General features: G+C 39.5%; 1 protein-coding gene across 1 annotated transcript; it reads right to left on the bottom strand.

Annotated features, from left to right (window-relative positions):
* On the bottom strand, nucleotides 1-21,040 carry prkar2ab (protein kinase, cAMP-dependent, regulatory, type II, alpha, B). The gene is given in 10 exon segments (NM_212958.1): nucleotides 1-814; nucleotides 11,026-11,164; nucleotides 11,263-11,328; nucleotides 11,513-11,587; nucleotides 11,727-11,828; nucleotides 11,911-12,064; nucleotides 14,936-15,042; nucleotides 15,195-15,343; nucleotides 15,461-15,496; nucleotides 20,701-21,040. Coding segments are annotated over 10 exon segments (1,269 nt in total). The 5' UTR covers nucleotides 21,017-21,040; the 3' UTR covers nucleotides 1-689.
* Between the last annotated feature and the right edge of the window lie 453 nt (nucleotides 21,041-21,493).

Below are 21,493 nucleotides of genomic sequence, written 5' to 3'. Positions count from 1 at the left end.
TGTCCTTATTCCAGACTTTATTGACCACACACACACACACACACACACACACACACACACAACATCAGCAGGGGGAGAATCTATCTGTGTATGTGTATGTGTGTGTGTGTGTGTGCAGAAGATACTAGAGCAGCATTTACAGCACACTCTACAGTGCACACTTCTAAACCTGTTACACATCCTGCTGTGTGTGTGTGTGTGTGCGTGCGTGTGTGCGTGCGCGCGCGCGTGTGTGTGTGTGTGTGCGCGCACGCGCGTGTGTGTGTGTGTGTCAGACAGATTCATCAAACATTCTCATGCTGAGCTGCACATAAATACACTCTTGAGTTCAGCTGTGTGTGTGTGTGTGTGTGCGTGCGTGCGTGCTCATAGGCAGTTGAACAGCACATGTCATGGTGTTGCGTGTGTGTGTCTGGTCAGTGATGTGTTTGGCCGGGCTGATGTTGGAGTGGAGGGTGCTGTGGGGTCAGTTCACTGAGCTGCTGTAACACTGCTGAACTGAACTGAACTGAACTGAAGCTTCACTCAGACCTTAATGAAGAAGAGCTGCAAATACACTGACCACATCTCCCCCCTGCCCAACGGCACTCTGGGAGTATCTGGAGGAAAACAGGAGGACCGATAGTTTTGCCGTTAACACACACACTTTATATATATTTTTGAGGTGTGTGTGTGTGTGTGTGTGTGTGTCAGTGTTTGAGGTCGACGCTGGATCCGAACACCGCCACCAGCTGCTGCTCGTAGTGTGTGATGTTCCTCTTGAGGATCTGCTTACAGGAGCCCAGCAGACGCTCGAAGGCCTGCACGTCTATCACTGAAACACACACACACACACACACACACACACGGGTCTGTCAGAGAGATTCCACCTTTAATGTGATTTACAAACACTAAAGCATGAAAACACGTCTGCCCTGATGCCGAGTTCACACTGCAGGACTGTCTGGGCTGGCGTTCCGTCCCTGATGTTCACACTGCAGGACTTAACAATAGGAAGAATCTTCGACAACTTCGTCCAAACTACGTCTCACAGCCAAAAACACAAACACACACACACACACACTAGTGAATGCTGCTCTCTGATTGGCTGTTGGTGGTCGCTGATGTTATTTTCAGTCACACAGCAGGATTTGAATCGCTGACAGCTCCAGATATTCAGCACGCCAAATATCTCAGGCCTCGGCGACTCTCTCAGATCACGTCTTTGATAGTTCACACTGTGATTGTCACACACATGCAGGAACACCGATTTACCTGTGATCTGTCGGCGAGTCAAAATTCAGCTAAAATCCTGCAGTCTAAACTCGGCATTACACACACACACACACACACACACACACACACACACACACACACACACAGTTTCTATATCTACATCTGAGACCTGCTGGAATCCTGACACACACACACACACATATATATATACACCCTGATGTTTATCTGGTATATATTGTGTATTCGTCTGCTTCATGTCTCATTCTCTGAGTTTGTCTTTTGTTCCTGATATACCACACTGATGATGTGAACATGATGAAGCTGATTTAGAGAACAGTGGTCAAACAAACGGCTTTATTGATCAACAGAGAACTGCATCCAGCAATCAATCAGTGACTGAAGAGGCTTTATGATCAAAATGTCTGATCTTCAAACACACCTACTGTGCTTAAAAACTGTTAAAAAAAAGAAGCTAAATTAGTTTTATGAAAACTTTTCATCTAAAAAAAACGACTTTTCCATCATAAAAAAACGACTTTTCCATCATTGAAAAACGACTTTTCCATCATTTAAAAACGACTTTTCCATCATTTAAAAACGACTTTTCCATCATTTAAAAACGACTTTTCCAGCGTCAAAAAAGCGTCTTTTCCATAATTTAAAAACGACTTTTCTATCGTCAAAAAAAACGACATTTCAATCATCGGAAAAAACAACTTTTCCAGCGTCAAAAAAACGTCTTTTCCATCATCGAAAAACGACTTTTCCATCATTTAAAAACGACTTTTCCATCATTTAAAAACGACATTTCCATCATTGAAAAAACGACTTTTCCATCATTTAAAAACGACTTTTCCATCATCGAAAAAACGACTTTTCCATCATTTAAAAACGACATTTCCATCATCAAAAAAAGCGACTTTTCCATCATTTAAAAACGACTTTTCCATCATTTAAAAACGACTTTTCCATCATTTAAAAACGACTTTTCCATCATTTAAAAACGACATTTCCATCATTTAAAAACGACTTTTCCATCATCAAAAAACGACTTTTCCATCATTTAAAAACGACTTTTCCATCATTGAAAAACGACTTTTCCATCATTTAAAAACGACTTTTCCATCATTTAAAAACGACTTTTCCATCATCGAAAAAACGACTTTTCCATCATCGAAAAAACGACTTTTCCATCATTTAAAAACGACTTTTCCATCATTTAAAAACGACTTTTCCATCATCGAAAAAACGACTTTTCCATCATTTAAAAACGACTTTTCCATCATTTAAAAACGACTTTTCCAGCGTCAAAAAAGCGTCTTTTCCATAATTTAAAAACGACTTTTCTATCGTCAAAAAAAACGACATTTCAATCATCGGAAAAAACAACTTTTCCAGCGTCAAAAAAACGTCTTTTCCATCATCGAAAAACGACTTTTCCATCATTTAAAAACGACTTTTCCATCATTTAAAAACGACTTTTCCATCATTGAAAAAACGACTTTTCCATCATTTAAAAACGACTTTTCCATCATTTAAAAACGACTTTTCCATCATTGAAAAAACGACTTTTCCATCATTTAAAAACGACTTTTCCATCATCGAAAAAACGACTTTTCCATCATTTAAAAACGACTTTTCCATCATTTAAAAACGACTTTTCCATCATTGAAAAACGACATTTCCATCATCAAAAAAAGCGACTTTTCCATCATTGAAAAACGACTTTTCCATCATTTAAAAACAACTTCCATCATCGAAAAAACGACTTTTCCATCATTTAAAAACGACATTTCCATCATCAAAAAAAGCGACTTTTCCATCATTTAAAAACGACTTTTCCATCATCAAAAAAACAAATTTTCCTTCATCAAAAAAGCGACTTTTCCATCACTTAAAAATGACTTTTCCATCATCGAAAAAACGACTTTTCCAGCGTCAAAAAAAACGTCTTTTCCATCATCGAAAAACGACTTTTCCATCATTAAAAAAACGACTTTTCCATCATTTAAAAACGACTTTTCCATCATCGAAAAAACGACTTCCATAATTTAAAAACGACTTTTCCATCATTTAAAAACGACTTTTCCATCATTGAAAAAACGACTTTTCCATCATTTAAAAACGACTTTTCCATCATTTAAAAACGACTTTTCCATCATTTAAAAACGACTTTTCCATCATTGAAAAAACGACTTTTCCATCATTTAAAAACGACATTTCCATCATCAAAAAAAGCGACTTTTCCATCATTGAAAAACGACTTTTCCATCATTTAAAAACGACTTTTCCATCATTTAAAAACGACTTTTCCATCATTTAAAAACGACTTTTCCATCATTTAAAAACGACATTTCCATCATCAAAAAAAGCGACTTTTCCATCATTGAAAAACGACTTTTCCATCATTTAAAAACGACTTTTCCATCATTTAAAAACGACATTTCCATCATCAAAAAAAGCGACTTTTCCATCATTTAAAAACTACTTTTCCATCATCAAAAAAACTAATTTTCCATCATCAAAAAAGCGACTTTTCCATCATTTAAAAACGACTTTTCCATCATCAAAAAAGCGACTTTTCCATCACTTAAAAATGACTTTTCCATCGAAAAAACGACTTTTCCAGCGTCAAAAAAACTAATTTTCCTTCATCGAAAAACTACTTTTCCATCGTCAAAAAAACGACATTTTCATCATCGAAAAAACGACTTTTCCAGCGTCAAAAAAGCGTCTTTTCCATAATTTAAAAACGACTTTTCTATCGTCAAAAAAAACGACATTTCAATCATCGGAAAAAACAACTTTTCCAGCGTCAAAAAAACGTCTTTTCCATCATCGAAAAACGACTTTTCCATCATTTAAAAACGACTTTTCCATCATTTAAAAACGACTTTTCCATCATTGAAAAAACGACTTTTCCATCATTTAAAAACGACTTTTCCATCATCGAAAAAACGACTTTTCCATCATTTAAAAACGACTTTTCCATCATTTAAAAACGACTTTTCCATCATTGAAAAACGACATTTCCATCATCAAAAAAAGCGACTTTTCCATCATTGAAAAACGACTTTTCCATCATTTAAAAACAACTTCCATCATCGAAAAAACGACTTTTCCATCATTTAAAAACGACTTTTCCATCATCAAAAAAACAAATTTTCCTTCATCAAAAAAGCGACTTTTCCATCACTTAAAAATGACTTTTCCATCATCAAAAAACGACTTTTCCAGCGTCAAAAAAACTAATTTTCCTTTATCGAAAAACTACTTTTCCATCGTCAAAAAAACGACATTTTCATCATCGAAAAAACGACTTTTCCAGCGTCAAAAAAACGTCTTTTCCATCATTAAAAAAACGACTTTTCCATCATTTAAAAACGACTTTTCCATCATCGAAAAAACGACTTCCATCATTTAAAAACGACTTTTCCATCATTTAAAAACGACTTTTCCATCATTTAAAAACGACTTTTCCATCATTGAAAAAACGACTTTTCCATCATTTAAAAACGACTTTTCCATCATCGAAAAAACGACTTCCATCATTTAAAAACGACTTTTCCATCATTTAAAAACGACTTTTCCATCATTTAAAAACGACTTTTCCATCATTAAAAAAACGACTTTTCCATCATTTAAAAACGACTTTTCCATCATCGAAAAAACGACTTCCATCATTTAAAAACGACTTTTCCATCATTTAAAAACGACTTTTCCATCATTGAAAAAACGACTTTTCCATCATTTAAAAACGACTTTTCCATCATTTAAAAACGACTTTTCCATCATTTAAAAACGACTTTTCCATCATTGAAAAAACGACTTTTCCATCATTTAAAAACGACATTTCCATCATCAAAAAAAGCGACTTTTCCATCATTGAAAAACGACTTTTCCATCATTTAAAAACGACTTTTCCATCATTTAAAAATGACTTTTCCATCATTTAAAAACAACTTCCATCATCGAAAAAACGACTTTTCCATCATTTAAAAACGACATTTCCATCATCAAAAAAAGCGACTTTTCCATCATTTAAAAACTACTTTTCCATCATCAAAAAAACTAATTTTCCATCATCAAAAAAGCGACTTTTCCATCATTTAAAAACGACTTTTCCATCATCAAAAAAGCGACTTTTCCATCACTTAAAAATGACTTTTCCATCATCGAAAAAACGACTTTTCCAGCGTCAAAAAAACTAATTTTCCTTCATCGAAAAACTACTTTTCCATCGTCAAAAAAACGACATTTTCATCATCGAAAAAACGACTTTTCCAGCGTCAAAAAAGCGTCTTTTCCATAATTTAAAAACGACTTTTCTATCGTCAAAAAAAACGACATTTCAATCATCGGAAAAAACGACTTTTCCAGCGTCAAAAAAACGTCTTTTCCATCATCGAAAAACGACTTTTCCATCATTAAAAAAACGACTTTTCCATAATTTAAAAACGACTTTTCCATCATTTAAAAACGACTTTTCCATCATCGAAAAAACGACTTCCATCATTTAAAAACGACTTTTCCATCATTTAAAAACGACTTTTCCATCATTTAAAAACGACTTTTCCATCATTGAAAAAACGACTTTTCCATCATTTAAAAATGACTTTTCCATCATTTAAAAACGACATTTCCATCATTTAAAAACGACTTTTCCATCATTTAAAAACGACTTTTCCATCATTGAAAAAACGACTTTTCCATCATTTAAAAATGACTTTTCCATCATTGAAAAACGACTTTTCCATCATTTAAAAACGACTTTTCCATCATTTAAAAATGACTTTTCCATCATTTAAAAACAACTTCCATCATCGAAAAAACGACTTTTCCATCATTTAAAAACGACATTTCCATCATCAAAAAAGCGACTTTTCCATCATTTAAAAACTACTTTTCCATCATCAAAAAAACTAATTTTCCATCATCAAAAAAGCGACTTTTCAATCATTTAAAAACGACTTTTCCATCATCAAAAAAGCGACTTTTCCATCACTTAAAAATGACTTTTCCATCGAAAAAACGACTTTTCCAGCGTCAAAAAAACTAATTTTCCTTCATCGAAAAACTACTTTTCCATCGTCAAAAAAACGACATTTTCATCATCGAAAAAACGACTTTTCCAGCGTCAAAAAAGCGTCTTTTCCATAATTTAAAAACGACTTTTCTATCGTCAAAAAAAACGACATTTCAATCATCGGAAAAAACGACTTTTCCAGCGTCAAAAAAACGTCTTTTCCATCATTAAAAAAACGACTTTTCCATCATTTAAAAACGACTTTTCCATCATTTAAAAACGACTTTTCCATCATCGAAAAAACGACTTTTCCATCATTTAAAAACGACTTTTCCATCATCGAAAAAACGACTTTTCCATCATTTAAAAACGACTTTTCCATCATTTAAAAACGACTTTTCCATCATTTAAAAACGACTTTTCCATCATTGAAAAAACGACTTTTCCATCATTTAAAAACGACTTTTCCATCATTTAAAAACGACATTTCCATCATCAAAAAACGACTTTTCCATCATTTAAAAACGACTTTTCCATCATTTAAAAATGACTTTTCCATCATTTAAAAACAACTTCCATCATCGAAAAAACGACTTTTCCATCATTTAAAAACGACATTTCCATCATCAAAAAAAGCGACTTTTCCATCATTTAAAAACGACTTTTCCATCATCAAAAAACTACTTTTCTATTGTCAAAAAACGACAATAATTTTTGATGATGGAAAAGTCGTTTTTTGACAATGGAAAAGTAGTTTTTTGATGATGGAAAAGTCGTTTTTTGACAATGGAAAAGTAGTTTTTTGATGATGGAAAGTAGTTTTTTGATGATGGAAAAGTAGTTTTTTGATGATGGAAAGTAGTTTTTTTGACGATGGAAAAGTCGTTTTTTTGACGATGGAAAAGTGTTTTTATGACGATGGAAAAGTTGTTTTTTGACAATGGAAAAGTATTTTTTGACAATGGAAAAGTATTTTTGATGATGGAAAAGTCGTTTTTTTGACGATGGAAAAGTCGTTTTTTTGATGATGGAAAAGTCGTTTTTTGACGATGGAAAAGTCGTTTTTTTGATGATGGAAAAGTCGTTTTTTTGATGATGGAAAAGTCGTTTTTTGACAGTGGAAAAGTCGTTTTTTTGACGATGGAAAAGTCGTTTTTTGATGATGGAAAAGTCGTTTTTTGACAATGGAAAAGTCGTTTTTTTGACAATGGAAAAGTTGTTTTTTGATGATGGAAAAGTCGTTTTTTTGACTATGGAAAAGTCGTTTTTGATGATGGAAAAGTTGTTTTTTGACAATGGAAAAGTATTTTTGATGATGGAAAAGTCGTTTTTTGATGATGGAAAAGTAGTTTTATTATGACGGAAAAGTCGTTTTTTTGACAATGGAAAAGTCGTTTTTTTGACAATGGAAAAGTTGTTTTTTTGACAATGGAAAAATTGTTTCTTTGACGATGGAAAAGTCGTTTTTTGATGATGGAAAAGTCGTTTTTTGACAATGGAAAAGTCGTTTTTTTGACAATGGAAAAGTTGTTTTTTGATGATGGAAAAGTGTTTTTATGACGATGGAAAAGTTGTTTTTTGACAATGGAAAAGTATTTTTTGACAATGGAAAAGTATTTTTGATGATGGAAAAGTCGTTTTTTTGATGATGGAAAAGTCGTTTTTTGACGATGGAAAAGTCGTTTTTTTGATGATGGAAAAGTCGTTTTTTTGATGATGGAAAAGTCGTTTTTTGACAGTGGAAAAGTCGTTTTTTTGACGATGGAAAAGTCGTTTTTTGATGATGGAAAAGTCGTTTTTTGACAATGGAAAAGTCGTTTTTTTGACAATGGAAAAGTTGTTTTTTGATGATGGAAAAGTCGTTTTTTTGACTATGGAAAAGTCGTTTTTGATGATGGAAAAGTTGTTTTTTGACAATGGAAAAGTATTTTTGATGATGGAAAAGTCGTTTTTTGATGATGGAAAAGTAGTTTTATTATGACGGAAAAGTCGTTTTTTTGACAATGGAAAAGTCGTTTTTTTGACAATGGAAAAGTTGTTTTTTTGACAATGGAAAAATTGTTTCTTTGACGATGGAAAAGTCGTTTTTTGATGATGGAAAAGTCGTTTTTTGACAATGGAAAAGTCGTTTTTTTGACAATGGAAAAGTTGTTTTTTGATGATGGAAAAGTGTTTTTATGACGATGGAAAAGTTGTTTTTTGACAATGGAAAAGTATTTTTTGACAATGGAAAAGTATTTTTGATGATGGAAAAGTCGTTTTTTTGATGATGGAAAAGTCGTTTTTTGACGATGGAAAAGTCGTTTTTTTGATGATGGAAAAGTCGTTTTTTTGATGATGGAAAAGTCGTTTTTTGACAGTGGAAAAGTCGTTTTTTTGACGATGGAAAAGTCGTTTTTTGATGATGGAAAAGTCGTTTTTTGACAATGGAAAAGTCGTTTTTTTGACAATGGAAAAGTTGTTTTTTGATGATGGAAAAGTCGTTTTTTTGACTATGGAAAAGTCGTTTTTGATGATGGAAAAGTTGTTTTTTGACAATGGAAAAGTATTTTTGATGATGGAAAAGTCGTTTTTTGATGATGGAAAAGTAGTTTTATTATGACGGAAAAGTCGTTTTTTTGACAATGGAAAAGTCGTTTTTTTGACAATGGAAAAGTTGTTTTTTTGACAATGGAAAAATTGTTTCTTTGACGATGGAAAAGTCGTTTTTTGATGATGGAAAAGTCGTTTTTTGACAATGGAAAAGTCGTTTTTTTGACAATGGAAAAGTTGTTTTTTGATGATGGAAAAGTCGTTTTTTTGACTATGGAAAAGTCGTTTTTGATGATGGAAAAGTTGTTTTTTGACAATGGAAAAGTATTTTTGATGATGGAAAAGTCGTTTTTTGATGATGGAAAAGTAGTTTTATTATGACGGAAAAGTCGTTTTTTTGACAATGGAAAAGTCGTTTTTTTGACAATGGAAAAGTTGTTTTTTTGACGATGGAAAGTTGTTTTTTTGACAATGGAAAAATTGTTTCTTTGACGATGGAAAAGTCGTTTTTTGATGATGGAAAAGTAGTTTTATTATGACGGAAAAGTCGTTTTTTTGACAATGGAAAAGTGTTTTTATGACGATGGAAAAATTGTTTCTTTGACGATGGAAAAGTCGTTTTTTGATGATGGAAAAGTCGTTTTTTGACGATGGAAAAGTCGTTTTTTGATGATGGAAAAGTCGTTTTTTGACAACGGAAAAGTCGTTTTTTGACAATGGAAAAGTATTTTTGATGATGGAAAAGTCGTTTTTTGATGATGGAAAAGTAGTTTTATTATGACGGAAAAGTCGTTTTTTTGACAATGGAAAAGTGTTTTTATGACGATGGAAAAATTGTTTCTTTGACGATGGAAAAGTCGTTTTTTGATGATGGAAAAGTCGTTTTTTGATGATGGAAAAGTCGTTTTTTGATGATGGAAAAGTCGTTTTTTGACGATGGAAAAGTCGTTTTTTTGACGATGGAAAAGTGTTTTTATGACGATGGAAAAATTGTTTCTTTGACGATGGAAAAGTCGTTTTTTGATGATGGAAAAGTCGTTTTTTGATGATGGAAAAGTCGTTTTTTGACAACGGAAAAGTCGTTTTTTGACAATGGAAAAGTATTTTTGATGATGGAAAAGTCGTTTTTTGATGATGGAAAAGTAGTTTTATTATGACGGAAAAGTCGTTTTTTTGACAATGGAAAAGTGTTTTTATGACGATGGAAAAATTGTTTCTTTGACGATGGAAAAGTCGTTTTTTGATGATGGAAAAGTCGTTTTTTGATGATGGAAAAGTCGTTTTTTGATGATGGAAAAGTCGTTTTTTGACGATGGAAAAGTCGTTTTTTTGACGATGGAAAAGTGTTTTTATGACGATGGAAAAATTGTTTCTTTGACGATGGAAAAGTCGTTTTTTGATGATGGAAAAGTCGTTTTTTGATGATGGAAAAGTCGTTTTTTGACAATGGAAAAGTGTTTTTATGACGATGGAAAAATTGTTTCTTTGACGATGGAAAAGTCGTTTTTTGATGATGGAAAAGTCGTTTTTTGATGATGGAAAAGTCGTTTTTTGACAACGGAAAAGTCGTTTTTTGACAATGGAAAAGTATTTTTGATGATGGAAAAGTCGTTTTTTGATGATGGAAAAGTCGTTTTTTGATGATGGAAAAGTCGTTTTTTGACAACGGAAAAGTTGTTTTTTGACAATGGAAAAGTCGTTTTTTGACGTTGGAAAAGTATTTTTGATGATGGAAAAGTCGTTTTTTTGACGATGGAAAAGTCGTTTTTTTGATGATGGAAAAGTCGTTTTTTGACAGTGGAAAATTAGTTTTTTTGACGATGGAAAAGTCGTTTTTTTGACGATGGAAAAGTCGTTTTTTTGACGATGGAAAAGTGTTTTTATGACGATGGAAAAATTGTTTCTTTGACGATGGAAAAGTCGTTTTTTGATGATGGAAAAGTCGTTTTTTGATGATGGAAAAGTCGTTTTTTGATGATGGAAAAGTCGTTTTTTGACAACGGAAAAGTCGTTTTTTGACGGTGGAAAAGTCGTTTTTTTGATGATGGAAAAGTCGTTTTTTGACGATGGAAAAGTCGTTTTTTGACAGTGGAAAATTAGTTTTTTTGACGATGGAAAAGTCGTTTTTTAACGATGGAAAATTTGTTTTTTTAATGATGGAAAGTCGTTTTTTTGAAGACAGATGCGTTTTGTTCATCTGTATGTTCTCCATGGTATGCGTGTTATCGCTCGTCATTATCATCTGTTCTTACCCAAACACCTGGTGTCTCCAACAGCATACACAGATGCAGCTCTGGGCCTCTTGGTGACCAGCGCCAGCTCTCCAAAATACTGTCCTCTGGAGCAGCGAGCCACCTCCACCTCCTCCTGCAGGAGCTGACAAGCACGGGTCTACACACACACACAGAACTGCATCAGTAGAGAACATCATGTTGGAGCATGCACACAGACGTGTGAGAGACCGTGTGTCCTGCAGCAGACACTCTCACCTTACTCCTGATCATGATCCGCACCTCTCCAGACTCCACGATGTAGAAGCAGTCAGCAGAATCCCCCTGAGGGAAGCACAGAGCCGCGTCAGCACTGAACACACAGCAGAAGCGCAGCCTCTTCATGCTCTCATCACCATACCCACAGACGGGAAACTAGCTCTGGTGTGTGTCCTGCTCTCCTGCACACACATGATCGACTGCAGGACATTCAGAATAACTACAAGCAGAGCTGATCAGCTGACGTCACCTGCTGAATGATGCGCTCGCCGTCACTGAAGCTCCTCATGCCCAGAACATCCACGATCTTCATACGCTCCGACAGCTGAAACACACACACACACACACACACACACACACACACACACACACACACACACACACACACACACACACACACACAATCTTCTTATGCTCGAGAGAACACCAGAGAACAGCTGAAACACACACACACACACACACACCTGCAGAGACTTCAGCAGCGGCACACACTCAATGAAGCTCTCGTACATCCTCCTCTTCTTAGCATTATTCTTCACGATGAGTCTGTGGAACGTGGCTCTGTCCTGAACACACACACACACACACACACAGTCACGCACACACTGTCACAGAAAGCTGGAGGTGCTGTACAGGAAGTGACCTCACCAGTGCCCACAGTGCCCCCTCCTGGAGCGCCCTGATGGTGGCGGCGCGCGGCGTGTTGTACATCAGCGCTAGCTCTCCAAAACTGCCTTTATGATCATAGCGGCCGACTGAGTGCTGGAGCCCATCCTGCTGGATCACGATCTCATACACACCCCTGCCACACACACACACACACACACACACACATACACACACACACACACACACACACACACACACATACACACACACACACACACACACACACACACACACACACACACACACACACACACACACACACACACACACAGAAACTTAGTTCTTTGTCTTCATTACACCTCAACACTGTGAATAAACTAAAGCTGCAGTGTGTGTGTGTGTGTGTGTGTGTGTGTGTGTTCGACTCTTCTGCAGTGTATAAGCAGCATCATGTGTGTGCAGATATTCAGAAACATGCGCAGTGAACACTCCTGTTTATCTGAGACACAAGTCAGATATTCTGCTGTGAACGTGTGTGTGTGTGTGTGTGTGTGTGTGTGTGTGTGTGTTACGTGCCGGAGCGGCTGTCTGTGTTTGGTCTCTTTAACCCGCCCATGTGTGCACTCATCTAAGTGTACGTCTGTGACTGAAACGCGCCCTCTGGTGGACAGCAGCAGACTCTGTAATGAGCTGCAGATTCAGAGTTCCACATGAGGTGAATAATGAGCAGATAATATCAATATTAGGAGTGTAAACATGAGATGAGCAGGTCACACTGTAACCCCGTGTGCTGACAACACACTGCATGAGGAGATGCGCAGTGATGAGCAGTTTACAGCAGAGGAAGCACAGAATAGCGGACTCACTGACTCCAGCACAGCGCTGAGCTCCATACTCTCATCAACACACATTACAGCTCGTGAACATGAGTAGATGCTGAATCACTGATGTGTGTTGGTCTCAGTTCTGAAGTTCAGTGTCGGACGCTTTATTGTGTTCTCCAGATCTGAGCTGAACTCTGCAGCTGTCAGTAGTGTGGTCACATTAGCAGCATTTAACACTGAGTTAAGCACATGAGCTGTAGCTGATATACAATCAGCAGTCATGTTTCCATCCAGAGATGTGAATTAAATGCATGTGCAAAACTCGACTGTGGCTGAACGGCGTGTGTATAAAGCAGCGTTTCCATCCAGCGAGTCAAAGACAACACAACGGCCACTTCCTGATGAACTGGAGCCAAATGTCTACAGTAAAAGCTGAATATACTGCAGTAGGAGAAGCTGCCGGAGTCTTTTCTTTATTTAATCAATGACTTTAGACGTCACGCCTCAGAAGACGATGCTGACACGCAGTGCAGGCGTGAGCTGGAGGTTCTGGAGGTCATTAATAATATAATAACACTAATACTGAAATGTTAGCAATGACCAAAACAATCTCTCAACAGAGTCACATCATTTTATATAATGCTTTTTTAGTTTTTACCTTTATTGGATAGAACAGTCGAGAGAAATGACAGAGAGCAGAGAGCAGGAGGATCAGCATAGGACGGCGAGGCGGAATTGAACTTGGGTCGCCGCCGTGAGCTGGGGAGTGCATGTGTCAGAACACTAACCACTACACCACTGCCGCTGAGCACATCACCTTCTGTAATGCACACACTGTTCAGTGAAAGTGTTTCCATCATAGTTCATGCGCATCTTTATCAAATATCGAGTTGATTCTACTCAGTTATGTGTTTTTCAGCAACTCTAACATATGCAGATCTCCACAATCAGCAGTGATATGGCTGAGTGAACCGCTTCTGTCAGCGCTCTGCTGTTCAGCTGTGAGGAATTGAAGCCGTTTCTAATATATTCATTTCAGCTGCAGGTCAGGACAAAACTCCATCTTCCTTCTGCCGCTGCTTTTAGATCGAGCAGGACTTCAGTCAGCCTTTAGGCTCGATAGTCAGGGTCACTCCTGTTGGTCCTCAATCTGGCAACCTGCGCTTGCGTGTGTTTTGGACGAGCAATGCAATACCTAGCTCAACCACTGGGTGTCAAACTCATGTGCTGCACCGTTAAATCAAGTACACTGGATTTCTCCTCCAAGTGTTAAGTGTTCTTGTGCCCTACAGAACGACTGAATTACCTCAGTGTGCGGATACTGATATTGATATTGAGCAAATAGCAAAATCATGGAAAGAGGGGCGTGGCTAAGAATAAGAGGGGGTGTGGCTAAAAACATTGATGCTGCGTCCCAATTCACCAGCTTCCCGTCCTAGTGTTAGTAAATAAAAGTGTCCCGAACTGCAGTGTGTCGAGTTTGACGCTTTTAGAGTGGAGTGTAAGTGTGTGAGGTGGGGCGCAGTGTGTGTGTGTGAAGCTGAAATGCATGTCCTCAGAGGGCCTACTCACACTATGCTATCTAAACCGTGCTCAGGCCCGTTTCCCGGATCATTTGAGAAGTGTGAGTGCGCTGAATCAGGCTCAGGCACGGTTCTCTTGGCGGTTCACTTGGGCTTTGGCGTGGTATGCTTGTAGTGTAAGCACAAAACGCGCCAAAGCCCGAAACTGAAAGCGAGACGAGACTTTAAGGGGTTGTTTCATCTGGATTTATTAATCATTCTTACTGTTCAGTGATCGCAAACTGCCGTAGATTATTAAAGACTCAAACTCCTCACAGCACGACAGCTGCACCCTCAGCAGACCTGCTCATTCCTGCAGCACGAGAGCTTTATGACTGTTTATGAGCCCCAAAAGTGGCGGATCTGGCCGGTGAAATATCTGACTGCATGTCCCCGCATCCCTAAGGACTGTTTGGCGAGATATTTGACTGCATGTCACTGCATATCAAACCACTGACACGATATCACTAGAGGAATCTCCACTGTGCTGAGCGACAGCGCTTCACTGAACAGCGCAGCGGCGATGACGGAAGCGTGTCCAGGCCTGATTGTGGTGTGAGCGCGGGCCGTCGGGGGAGACGGGAGGGGGGGCAAGCGTGCTTTGGCCCGGTGTGAGGCAACTGTACATAGTGCGAGTACAGCCAGAGAAGGACTAATGGAAACAGGACATGGCCTCACCTCTCGATGACGTAGAAATTATCCCCGTCGTCACCCTGATTGATGATGCACTCGCCAGGTTTGACCAACACCTCAAACATGCTGTCTAACACCTCCGCCAGCTGATCCTGAATGCACACACACACACACACACACACACACACACACACACACACACACACAGATACAGATGTCAGACAGGCCTGTGGTCAGTTTGTGTGTTAGACAGGTGTGTGATCAGCGTGTGCGTGTGTGTGTGTGTGTGTGCACGCACGCTGACCTCCTCCAGGGTCTTGAACAGCAGGATGTGTTTGCAGGCGTCCTGCAGCCGCTGCCGCTGCTCATCCGTCTTCTGGTGCAGCACGGTCAGCTGCGAGCCTTCATCACCATCATCATCATCCTCATCAGGGTTATAGGGTTCCGCACACACTGGAGGAGCACACACACACACACACACACACACACACACGAGAAACATCTCACCTTCAAGCTGAAGCACTGGATTAGGCAGATGAAGCTGTGTTACTGGTGTAGAGCTGTGTTTACCTGACACCCGCCTGTTGCACTTACTGGGAGGAGGAGCTGCAGACACACACACACACACACACACACACACACGGTTTATAAAGGAGGGAATCAGGCATAACAGTAGAGTTTTCCACCACTAACAGCACAACTGAAGCTCTGTTTTCTTCACGGTTCATGTTCCTTGTTAAAACATTAGCTAAACCACATGTTAGAGAGGAACACTTCGGCTTGAACATCAGATCTGTCTCTGTCTTGCTAGTCTAGTGTAGGCTTGACATTGTGTACAGTATTGTCAGAGTATGTTGTTGGGTTCATCCAGAATAAAGCAGTGCAGTTGTAGAAGACTGAATAACCGCCGGCTGGATCTGCATTATACTGATTATTACACTCAACACTGACGCTATCATTTACTAGCTCTTGAACTACACAAAGCTTACAGACAGAGGAACTACAACTCACTCACTCGCCTATTTAATTATGCGGTCAGAAGATGAACACGTGTACACATTAATCAGCTGAGAGTAACTTACCTGTGCAGACCGACCAATCAGAGTGCAGTACTGCAGAGAGCTGAGTCATGATACATCAGTGTATTGAGCTGATTCATGAGTAGCAGATGGACAGGCAGGAGAGCTAGACTACACGAAAGAGCTCGTTTCTTCTTTAATTACCCACCTCAAACTTTCAGCTGTTTAGTGTCGATAATACTTCATTATGCTATAGGAAATACTCTTCGTGTCAATTAAACACTTTATTAGGTACACCTCTAGTACTGGTCGGACCTCTTTCACCTTCAGAACTGACGTAATCCTTGGTGTTGTAGATTCATCAAGCTGCTGGAAATATTCCTCAGAGATTTTGCTCCATATTGTCATGATAGCATCACACAGTTGCTGCAGATTTGTCGGCTGCACATCCATGATGCCAATCTCCCGTTCACCACATCCCAAAGCTGCTCTATTGGATTGAGCTCTGGTGACTGTGGAGGCCATTTGAGTACAGTGAACTCATCGTCATGTTCATCAGTCTGAGATGATTGAGCTTTATGACATGCTGCGTTATCCTGCTGGAAGTAGCCATCAGAAGATGGAGACACTGTGCTCATAAAGGGATGGACATGGTCAGCAGCAATACTCAGGTAGGCTGTGGCGTTGATGCTCAATTGGTACTAATGGACCCAAAGAAAATCTCCCCCACACCATTACACCACCACCACCAGCCTGAACCGCTGATACAAGGCAGGATGATCCATGCTTTCATGTTGTCTGAGCCGAGCATCTGAATGTGTCAGCAGAAATGGAGACTCATCAGAGCAGCAACGTTTCTCCAATCTTCTATTGTCCAGTTTTGGTGAGTCTGTGTGAATTGTAGCCTCAGTTTCCTGTTCTTAGCTGACAGGAGCGGCACCCGGTGTGCTCTTCTGCTGCTGTAGCCCATCCGCCTCAAGGTTGGACGTGTTGTGTGTTCAGAGATGCTCTTCTGCAGAGCTCGGTTGTAACGAGTGCTTATTTGAGTTACTGTTGCCTTTCTATCAGCTGGAACCAGTCTGGCCATTCTCCTCTGACCTCATCAACAAGGCATTTGCGCCCACAGAACTGCCGCTCACTGGATATTTCCTCTTTGTCGGAGCATTCTCTGTAAAGCCTAGAGATGGTTGTGCGTGAAAATCCCAGTAGATCAGCAGTTTCTGAAATACTCAGAGCAGCCCGTCTGGCAGCAACAACCATGCCAGTTCAGAGTCTCTTAAATCCCCTTTCTTCCCCATTCTGATGCTCACTCTGACCTACAGCAGATCCTCTTGACCATGTCTACATGCCTAAATGCAGTGAGCTGCTGCCCTGTGACGAGCAGCTGGACAGATGTACCTAATAAAGTGGCCGCGGAGTGTATATTAACCCTGTGCGTGCTGTTGGGTCGTTTTTATCCACTCTGGGCTGAATTTGAGTCGTAATTTGGCCTCATCTTTCTCTGTTTCAGTAAAAGTGATGTTTTTGTTGATAATTCATACTTTGACACATATTTAGGGAAAATGCTTTGAAAATGTTCAAAAACTCAATACTCTGTTCAGACTGACTCCTCTTTGGTTCTGTTGGTGCTGTTTTCGCCCCGTTGACCTCCATTATAATCACATTTATTGATTGCTAAGCCATGACAGCATATTTGCAGATATGTGGAGTATAGTGTGTGTGAGAGCTTTGCCCGCAGAGTAAACAGATGAAGTTGTTTACAGTAAACTCATCTCTGTGAATGCTTTCTGAATGTGTGTGGGAGAAATGACGAGGAGTGATAAACACTCAAACTCGCTCATTCTGTCATTTTCTTTTCGGCTTAGGTGATTGTTTTTTCTCTTTATTAATCTGGGGTCGCCACAGTGGAATGAACCGCCAACTTATCCAGCATGTGTTTTACACAGAGGATGCTCTTCCAGCTGCAACCCATCTGTGGAAAACACCCATACACTCATTCACACACATACACTATGGTCAATTTCAGCTTACCCGATTCCCCTGTAGCGCATGTGTTTGGACTGTGGAGGAAAGCGGAGCAGCAGAGGAGTATGATGAGAGAATACTAGTTTCAGTCAGCAGCAGAATAAGCTGTGTTTAGAAGATGCAGAGACACACACCACTACAGCAGCAGGTCAGTGACTCTCTCATGACTGTTTATACATTACAGTGAGGGTTAGGGTACACATTAATTAATGGGTAATTTAATAAATGATATAAATAACTCTCGGTAACGTCTGGCTGCAGCTGTATCCCTTCTAGCAGCAACCACTATAATGCCTAAAAATCATGGCAGTGATGAGAGCAAGCTGAGCGAGAGTCTAAAGCCTACAATACTGACACAGCTGCGGCCGCTCACAGGGAGGAATTAAACAGAAGTGGATTCAACATTTAGGGGTTGAATATTTCTGCACATGAACATTTAGAGACTGAAGTTTCAAAGTCTGAAAGTCACAAAGACACCGACAAATACATCAATACTGCACACACGCACGCTCGCGCACACACACACACACGCACGCACGCACTCACACACTCACTCATGTGGAAAATATTGGTTTTCCCTATTGATCTTCATGGTTGTCCATATTAGAACAGAATAAGAAAGAAACTGGAAGACTTTAAGATGTGTAAAATAACTGTTCAGAGGCGAGCGGGTGTGAAGATACTAAAGCAGCGTTCCCAAATCTCCAACAACACGTGTTCCAGACTATACCAGCACATGTGTGAGAGTAGACGGTGGAACTGGGAAGAGCTCCTGTGAGGAGGTAAACATCTGTCACCTTTATCCCACTGCTAATCCAGCTCACAGTGTTTAAATAGAGATTCTGTTCACATTAATGCAAACTGACAATAGTACAGGGTTTCTACAGGCTTCATCAAGTCAGATTCAACACATTAAGAACAATTTAAGACTATAATAAATGCAATTTCAGACTTAAAGACTTTTTTAATGACCAATTTAAAACCTTAATAAAACATTTCAAACATATGCTATTGTAAGGAAGATAAATAAACCATATTATTTAAAAATAGAGTTAATAAATAACATTTCTTAAAACTTTTAATGAAATATTTTGTTAGTTTTTGTATAGAGTAAAGCTTTACATGAACATAAGAAAATCAAGACCAGTGTAAACAGATCAAGACCTACAGCACAATGTTTCAATGGATTTAAGACTTCTTAAGGCCCTAAATTAGGCTTTTGAAATGTCAGATTTTAAGACCCTGCAGAAACCCTGATATAAATGAATAATAAACAGAAAATAAATAATTGGGTTTAGTAGTGTTGGGTTACTTTAGAATCCTCTGATGGAACATTTAATATTTTATGCACAGATTAATGGCAAAATGTGTTTGTAGTTAACGAGACCATAATCAGGAATCTTTCATATACAGGAGAGTAAGCTGGTAACTCCAGCATACACCGTTACTTTTAGCCCCTCTGACTCAGCATAATGAGCGGGATGACCTTTGACATGAGGTGGTGCTCTACTTTTCTAGATGTTGAATTAAACATTCATTTATTTTCTTTTCGGCTTAGTCCCTTTATTAATCAGGGTTCACCACAGCAGAATGAACCGTCAACTATTACAGCATATGTTTTATGCAGCGGATACCCTTCCAGCTGCAACCCATCACTGGGAAACACCCATACACACTCATTCACACACACACACTCATACACTACGGCCAGTGTAGTTGATCAGTTCCCCTATAGCGCATGTGTTTGGACTGTGGGGGAAACCGGAGCACCCGGAGGAAACCCACACCAACACGGGGAGAACATGCAAACTCCACACAGAAACACCAACTGACCCAGCCGGGACTCAAACCAGCGACCTTCTTGCTGTGATGCGATTGTGCTGCCCACTGTGCCACCGTGACGCCCTATATTAAACATTCCCTTTTAAAATTGGGTCTGTATGAAATGAGCCGAACTTCACAGCTGTTCTGCCCTCACCTGTGCCCATCCACTTCCCCAGTACCTGTCCTGCGTCTGCTCTATGGTTTTCAGCATTCTTCAAAATATCTCATTAACCATAATAATACTTCATTTTTATAAAGCGCCTTTAAATATTAGTTCTTAAAGTGCTTCAAACTAAAACATACAGAAGCAAAGAGTTTTGAGTAAGAATAAAACATTAAAAATAGACAAAAGCTTCAGTTATGTGGAATAATAACACACTGAGAACAGAACACACCGCTCACCAACAGCCCAGTGCCGAGGCTGAGGATGCACAGGGCCACTTCTCAAGCGATGTTGCTGGGCAGTTTGATGCTGCTTCACTAGAGTGGGCAATAATATTGTATATATGTATACTGACTTGATTTTTAAACTGAACACAATATTGTAACATCACTGCATTCAGGAGAAAATACAATAACAGGAAGAAAAGAGAATCATTCAGAGAAATGCATTAAGCTTTAAGGCTATAATACTGTATCTGTACCTCATTCATTGCCCTATATTGACCCAGTGTCTCACCTGCTTCCACATGTGTAGTATCATTTGCCAAAGTTGCCAGAACACAGCTCAGAGTCAGCCCTGTGCCCCTCAGCCTCTTTAGTGAACAGAGAAACTGAAGAATCTGATTAAAAGTGAATTTAAGTGTGAATCAGCGCTTTAATGCCTCGTTATGAACGCGAATAAAGACATTAAGTGCCATACTGTAGTAATAATCATGTAGATGTGGTTGTGTGATCAATAATAAACGCGTTCACACTCAGATGAAGCAAAGTTCGGTCCACCTTTAAAAGTGAAATCATCAGGGAAGTCGTCCTCCTCTTCATCCTCCTCCTCCGGTTTCTCCTCCTCCTCCTCTTCTTCCTCCGGTTTCTCCTCCTCCTCGACGCTGGAGTCGGTGTGTGCGGAGTCCCGGTCGAAGGCCTCCCCGCGGGTCACCGGAGAGCGGCTGCTAGCGGACCGGGTGGAGCTCCGTGTGTCCCGCAGGCCGGTGAAATACCGTACGCTGAACTCCAGCAGGTCCGCGGGCTGCCGCCGCAGCACCTCCAGCGTGAAACCCCGCAGCAGCTCCGGGAGACCCGCCGGCACCGGCACGCTCATGCTGGGCTTCAGTGCGGAGATCAGAAACTCTCAGACTGCGAGATCTCCGGCCGCTCCCGGTGCTGTTCCCGCGGCCACACACTCCCGCTTCGACCCGCCGATCGACCCAGACTTTCCATCACAGCGGAACATATCGACTGCCCTCAAAACCATCACGAGTGCAGGACGGCAGTTCATAACTGTTACTGTCTGTACAATGAGCATATGCTTCTGCGAGCACCGGTGCAGACAACCGTGAAGGGCATCGGCGGGAAAAACGCCTGAGGCGGGAAAACCCCAACGGCTGTATGCTACTATGGAGCCTTTTCATAGACGCGTGAACGGTTATTGCCATCTTAAATCGGTGAAAGTTTCTAATAATTTCATTTTTTAAAGCCTGTATGAACATGTATATGTGTTTATGTGTGCGTTATCATCTTTGCCTCAATTACAAAAGATTGAATAACTGCTAAGAAACCCTGAGATGTAAGAGACAGA

This window comes from Danio rerio, chromosome 22, assembly GCF_049306965.1.
Source record: "Danio rerio strain Tuebingen ecotype United States chromosome 22, GRCz12tu, whole genome shotgun sequence".
Lineage (NCBI taxonomy): Eukaryota > Metazoa > Chordata > Actinopteri > Cypriniformes > Danionidae > Danio > Danio rerio.
Note: the sequence above shows the minus strand (reverse complement) of the source record. Positions and strands in the feature narration are given on the sequence as shown.